The 6,488-nt window shown below is 36.5% G+C and overlaps 1 protein-coding gene across 2 annotated transcripts; it reads left to right on the forward strand.

Moving 5' to 3' along the window:
- The first annotated feature begins 1,221 nt into the window (after positions 1-1,221).
- Positions 1,222-6,202, forward strand: LOC137722634 (nifU-like protein 4, mitochondrial). Of its 2 annotated transcripts, XR_015961404.1 has the most exons (7): positions 1,250-1,562; positions 1,973-2,134; positions 2,859-3,034; positions 4,279-4,382; positions 4,543-4,654; positions 5,382-5,504; positions 5,902-6,202. XR_015961404.1 is itself a non-coding variant. In XM_068461683.2 (6 exons), the coding sequence occupies exons 1-6, from the start codon at positions 1,352-1,354 to the stop codon at positions 5,448-5,450; spliced, it is 834 nt and encodes a 277-aa protein (XP_068317784.2). In that variant the 5' UTR covers positions 1,222-1,351; the 3' UTR covers positions 5,451-5,675. The 2 variants fall into 2 exon arrangements, 1 of the variants encoding a protein (XP_068317784.2); XM_068461683.2 differs by lacking the exon at positions 5,902-6,202 and having other exon boundaries at positions 1,222-1,562; positions 5,382-5,675.
- The last annotated feature ends 286 nt before the right edge of the window (positions 6,203-6,488 follow it).

Below are 6,488 nucleotides of genomic sequence, written 5' to 3' on the forward strand. Positions count from 1 at the left end.
TTCAATAAATATTTGACCCCAAAATTAGAAATCAATTAAATGACTTGGATCAATGAACATATGTTTCTAAATAAAAATCCAAATATTTATCAAATTAGCCTATTAGCATACTGATGCATACTTACACACACACACACACACACACACATATGTATATATGTATACAAAAATATTAATTAACCTACAATTATGCATGATTCTTGTAATAAATTGACTGTCAAATAATTGGGAGACATCGCATATATTCATAAATAATATTGCCGTTAATATAAAAATACATGTTAAATGTACTTATAACGGTATTTAATAGTTAGAAAAAAGAAAATTATGGCAAAATTCTTTTTAAATTTCAAGTTGTTAAAAAAATAGGTAGACAGGTAAAAAAAAAAAAAAAGTAAACGGGTACGCGGTTATGGGTATGGGTATACCCGTTTATGTAAATACTCAATGAGTAAACGGTTATGTGGGTAAAAACTTAAGCGGTTATGGTAAATAACCGTGATTACCTACCTGCCATAACCGTTGCCCATCTCTAATTGGAATGGTGGGTTGGTGGTGTAAAGGAGTACATCGGCAGGCTTGGAAGTGGCAGAATTTTGATTTCGGTAGCCACCACGGTGGTGTCATTTGTCGACGCCAACAACTACACCGTTGTCCCCATTGTACTGGCTTTGGCATCAGAATGATAGGATCGGTCCATTCAAAGAGAAGAAGAGGGAAGAGAAAATACAAAGAGAAAGGAAATATACTTAAATTCATTAATAACCATATATATATATATATATATTTTTTTTTTTTACTATATCGATATTTTTACATTAGGGAGAAGAAGTTCGGCTAAACCACAGAATGGACCCTAACTTGGTATCAAATTCATCATCCGCAAAGATTCAAACCTAAGACCTCTCAATTCTAAGTAAAAAGGAATACTATTAGACTGTAATATTGAGTGACAATTTCTTAATAACCAATTTTGACCCAAAAAAGAGAGAAGGATAATTGGTGGTAAGCCAGGGTTATCCATTCATTTTGGGGCAGGAAAGACTCATAGAGGGATTTCAGGCTCAGGAAAAAAAAAAAAAAAAAAAAAGATATTAATACAGCTCGGAAAAGACTAACGAAATACATAAGAAATACGAAGGAAATACGGTAAGATATGGAGGACCACAATTGGGCCTCAGCTTGGGCTTCGTAAATGCGTTCTAATTGTAATTGGGTCTCATAGTCCCCAAATCTATTGAAAGTTGAAACCCTAGAATCCCAAATTGGCCCCAAATTCCGTTAGTCTGATACATCTTACTGATAATTGTTCTTCAACTCCATAACGAAGAGGTAGAGAGAGCTTGCGGGGATGAGAGGGCTACGAAGATTGCTTGGACGAAGTCTTTCGTCTCACACAAGATGCCAACCTCCTCGGCATCGCAATGGCGCCCAGTTCATCTCTCGCCGAACCTATTTCCTATCTGCTTATTCAGCTCCCACGACGTCGTACCTGGCTCACAACAACTCCCCCTTTTCCGATGCATCTCCTTTCAATTCTCTGAAATGGGGCCTTCTCGGCGGTTAGTTTCCTATATGTTACAATTTTCAATTGAAATTCCGATTTTTAATTCACTTTTTTTGTACCCTTTCCTCGAATCGCTTGGAAAATGAAGGAAATGAAACGATTATAGCTTTGTAATTTTTACTTTTATAATCTGCCATTTACCCATGATTACTCATAATTTTGTATCATTCATAATTTTTACCTTTTTTTTTCTTTTTTCGAACAATAGATTTTGTTAGATTAGATGTTAGAATAGCCACCAACGGGGTTTTAACCCACGCCGTCATGCAAGAGCTCAACATTTTTCCATCGCTGTGGTAAAGGGCCACTTCATAATTTTTACCTAATTAACATCAACAAAAAGTAGTTGTAGTTTCAGATTTATGTTTAGTGTTTAAATTACATTAAGTTGCTGTTTTTCCACAGGGCAGAAGAGAAGCATGTTTATCCAAACTCAATCCACACCCAACCCTGCATCTCTAATGTTTTATCCTGGGAAACCCGTTATGGAAGTTGGCAGTGCAGACTTCCCGAATGCTCGTTCGGCCATGAATTCACCACTTGCCAAAGCCCTTTATGGAATTGATGGTAAGATTGTTGTCGCCATTACTTCACAAGTATGCATGGTCATCCTATTTCTTCGTCTTCATGAGAACGATTGCCTGCATGTTTGTGTATTTAAGATTAGTGCTTATGAAAATGTAACACTTGATTTTTGGTTTTTGATTGCCTTCAAGGATGGTAATCATTTTTTTGGTTAAATCTATGACTTTGAGCCTTTAGTTTTCTACTTTTGTTGTGTAAGATTTATTTTTTCTCTGAATAGTGAATGAATATTATTGTGGTTTTAGCTTGTTTATGATTCATGAGAACATGTGGATAGGGAAAAAAAAAAAAGCAGATTTCAGTGCAGGCTAGAAGCGTGAAATGGAGGTTATAGAAGTAACTCTCAAATGTGCCATAATTTTTTTTTCAAAATATGGTTTAATTGCTATGTGGGCAAACTTTGCACTTTGTTGTTAGCCACTCTAGTTACTATTTGATTTCTCCCCACCCCAATCCCCACCCACCCTTCCATTGGATTGAGTGTTAGTCGATTATGTCTGAATCCTTTGAAATTAAAAGAGTCATCATTTTCGCAATTTTTTCCAGTTGCTGCAGACTTTATTACTTACTAGTTTTCTTCCACTGATTGAATTTTGTTATTTCAGGTTTAATTTATCTTTTTCTTCTTCTTTTATTCTAAACATTTAATTGCTTAGTAATGTTTTGTTTGACGAAGTAATAAATCTAGCCTGGGATCCTAATACAGGAGTCACTCGAGTGTTTTATGGATCAGATTTCGTTACTGTAACAAAATCTGAAGATACTTCTTGGGATCTATTGAAGCCTGAAATCTTTGCTGCAATCATGGATTTTTATTCTTCTGGGCAGCCACTCTTTCTAGACGAAAAAACTGCATCAGCAATGGACACGGCTATTCAAGAAGTATGTCATCAAATTTCTCTCTGTCAACTTTATAAGTTTTGGGGCCAACATGTTAACAGAGCGATTAGATCAATGTTTTACCTTTGCTTTGAAGATATTTTCATTTTTCTTTAGTAATTAAATAGCATTTTATTATAATTAGATTGTACTTTCATAGACTGGATATGCTAGTATTAAGTCACCCCAAGTGGAACTGTGGGAGTATACAATCTAGTGTAGGAAACTCCTAGGTGTTGGTCAAGGTGTAGGATTAGTCTTTTGTGAAGTCTTATTAGGATGAGTGTGCAATAGACATTGGGGAGCATCAAAGAGGAACCTTGTGTTGTGTATCTTTTGTTTGAGGCACGGTCACAAGTAACTAATATCGTGGTTTCACTTTGTAACCATTATCAGTGTTTTGATAATCTTACTGTTAGAAGTTTGTGCAGCTTCATATTAAATCTCTTTTATTTTACAGCATCTCTTGTATTAAATACTAAGAATGTAATCTCTGAAGTCTGAAGCAGGATTTACTACCTTAGCAAACCCACCAACACAGCTTGTAGCCAATCATTCCTCAATTGTTATTGATTCTGCTACACCGGTTGCCTATTTTAGTGCCATGGTACTGCCAAGTTTACAGATCGTAAAAGAATCTCAAATATTTCGAGGAGCAGGATAACTTATCTATTAGAAAAAGAAACCTTTAAAGAATGTGCAGCGCTTTAGAGTTAGAAGGAAACGGAAATTACTTTCAACTACAGTGACAAAACTTGCACTTATGCAGCATTTGATTCTTTTTGGTCTAGTCATGAAATCATGGTCTGAGTTCATCATTATGTCTGCCTTTCAAAATTGTGTTTGTGTGTGCGTGGTTGCTTCCTATTAACTACCAATGCTGCCTTACTAGCTCCACTAGGGGGTCTCCTCTTCTGGATTGTATTTTTGTATTTCTTCTGAAGTTTTTTTGTATGCTTGAAAGATGTGGGATTGCTTTGGCAAGCAATCATCCGTGCTTGAGTTTACAGATGATACAGTTTGGTTATTGTTATGGGCTATCATTACTAGGCTATAATGGACATGCAAGATGATTCATTAAACTCTGTACAGTGATGTGATATTCTGTTATTTACTGGGATGTGGCTCGGATGAACAGAGTCATCTGTCAGTATGAAAGAGCAGAAATGAGAAGGAATTTTGGTTATGTTATTAATTTCTTTTGTGCATAAATCTGAGATATAACTTTTTCGGTGGTTGCTTTGCAGGATGATTCAGAAATCGTTGCAATGATAAAAGAATTGTTGGAGACTCGCATCCGACCAGCAGTGCAAGATGATGGTGGGGACATTGAGTATAGGGGATTTGATCCGTAAGTTGTTCTCCTTCATTTGATATACTGTTCTTAATTTTAATATTGGAAAATGCCTGAATTCTTTTCATTTTTGTTGTCGTTTTTATTTCTAGGCGCGTGGCTTCTCTCTCTTTTTTTTTCGTGTTTTTTTTTTTAACTTTTCGTAAACTGTGTTTAGAGAAACTGGAACAGTGAAATTGAGAATGCAAGGAGCGTGTAGTGGCTGCCCAAGCTCATCAGTCACCCTGAAATCTGGAATTGAGAATATGCTCATGCACTATGTACCTGAGGTAACAGATGCCAACCATTTTCTTGCATTTTCAAGAATGTATATATTTCTTTGTCTTCGAATCTGTCAGTACATGATTAATCACCCATTAGAGGGAATGTAGACCCTAAAATAATTAAACAGACAAGTCTTCCAAAACACAAAATTTCTCCTCTCCCATCCCTGTTATCTTTCAAATTCTGTTGTTATCTTTGAAGGATGAATCTTGTTGAAAATACTGCCAATCCTGCAATTAATTAGTCAGGTTGTTTCCAGTACCACTTTATATCGTATTAAACAGTTTCATGGCGTTATTTTGATTCATTTATAGTTAGGTTTTATTGTTCAAGAAACTTTTTCTTTTGGTGCCCGTCTTAAGATAACCTCCTTCAGTCCTCAAAGCTTCACTTATGCCTCGTGCCTTTACTAGATTACCAATTTCTTTGATTTTATTTACAATGGCATTTCTCCTTCAGTACATGTTGAGACCTCTATATCAGTTAACTGCAGCTTTTAGAATATGAGATGATAAGGATGGACTTTTTGTACTTTTTTATACTTCTTAACGAGCACAAGAACTATAAGAAAACCGAGTGACAAGTTCTTCCAAAATCTTTCTAAAATTTGTATTGTTTATTAGGGGAGCGAAACCATGAGTGATTATCTCTCTGATACTCTTCCTGAATAGATGCTGACAAAATATGACCATTTTATTTGTGTTTATCTGACATAGATGTCTGCATTTGTAGGTCAAAAGTGTAGAGGAAGAGCTAGATCCTGATGACGAAAATGCAGCTCTAACAAGTCAGATGGAGTAGGAGTTTAAAATTTTGTGCTCGAGTGGCGAATGGTGAGCTAAAGCAGGACTTCGGGTGCGCTTTCCTCTGTACATAAGCAAATAAATAAGCTGTTATACTCAATTTATTGATTGTTTGCCTCTTATGGAATCATCAATGTCGTAAAATGCATATTAAAATAAATTTTGAGCTTTGTAAGAACATTGTATAACGGGAACAACGATTCGTCCGCTGTTACCGGTTAAATTTTCCTGCTCGTTAGAAGGCTACTAACATTCAGATTGTCCGTATATCTGCCACTAATCAGTCATGTTTCCGACAGCCTTTCAGTGTACCATACTGATTTGCTTTTATGCAAATAAACCATCTTATGCTCTTCTGTGGTAAAATAAAGACATCCCATTGATCATGTGTCGAATATTACAATTTGTATTGGATGTTTACAGTGCGATCCTTTCCTTTACTGATACAGAGAGCTGTTATTGCGTTCGGAGATAATTTGCGTTGCCTACTCGAGCTATCATTCCGGTCCCTACTTGAGCGATCGTTCCGGTCCCTACTTGAGATTCTATCGTCGTTTCCTAATGTGCCGAGGTTGGGGTTCGGTGATGGAGCGAAGAAGGGTGCTGGCAGCGGTTTGATCACGGCTGAGGGCTGGGGCAGTGCGGGAGTTTAGGGTACCTTTACAACTTTTAAACAGAAAATTAAGACGGAATATGATGGGTGCGGTAAATTTCTCTTTTTTTGTTTCTCTATGCATGAATGTTCCATCATTCCCGCATCTGTTCTTGTTAATCCACACACCAAAACACACAAGCCTTGCACGTCCTGTATCGTCCCTTGGCCTCGAGTGTGTCTTGTTATATGAATTACCACCCTTGACACATTCGTTCACGTGCCATCGTTATCACAATTTTCATTCCAATCCATCATGATACAACCCCATGTAACTCACACGATTCATGCCTCTCATAATTGCAATGCATGATATGAATTCCATCTTGTATACGTATAACATCCAGCCACATTTATCAATGAACGAGTTATTAACAAAAAAGT

Source organism: Pyrus communis, chromosome 4, assembly GCF_041283825.1.
Source record: "Pyrus communis isolate YQ-2024b chromosome 4, ASM4128382v1, whole genome shotgun sequence".
NCBI lineage: Eukaryota > Viridiplantae > Streptophyta > Magnoliopsida > Rosales > Rosaceae > Pyrus > Pyrus communis.

Bases quoted from the DNA above. Each gene is read 5' to 3' on its own strand.
- LOC137722634 (XM_068461683.2), top strand. From the start codon at position 1,352: ATGAGAGGGCTACGAAGATTGCTTGGACGAAGTCTTTCGTCTCACACA. The intron at 3,035-4,278 runs GTATGTCATCAA...GTTGCTTTGCAG, and splicing joins TGGACACGGCTATTCAAGAA to GATGATTCAGAAATCGTTGC. The intron at 4,655-5,381 runs GTAACAGATGCC...CTGCATTTGTAG, and splicing joins TCATGCACTATGTACCTGAG to GTCAAAAGTGTAGAGGAAGA.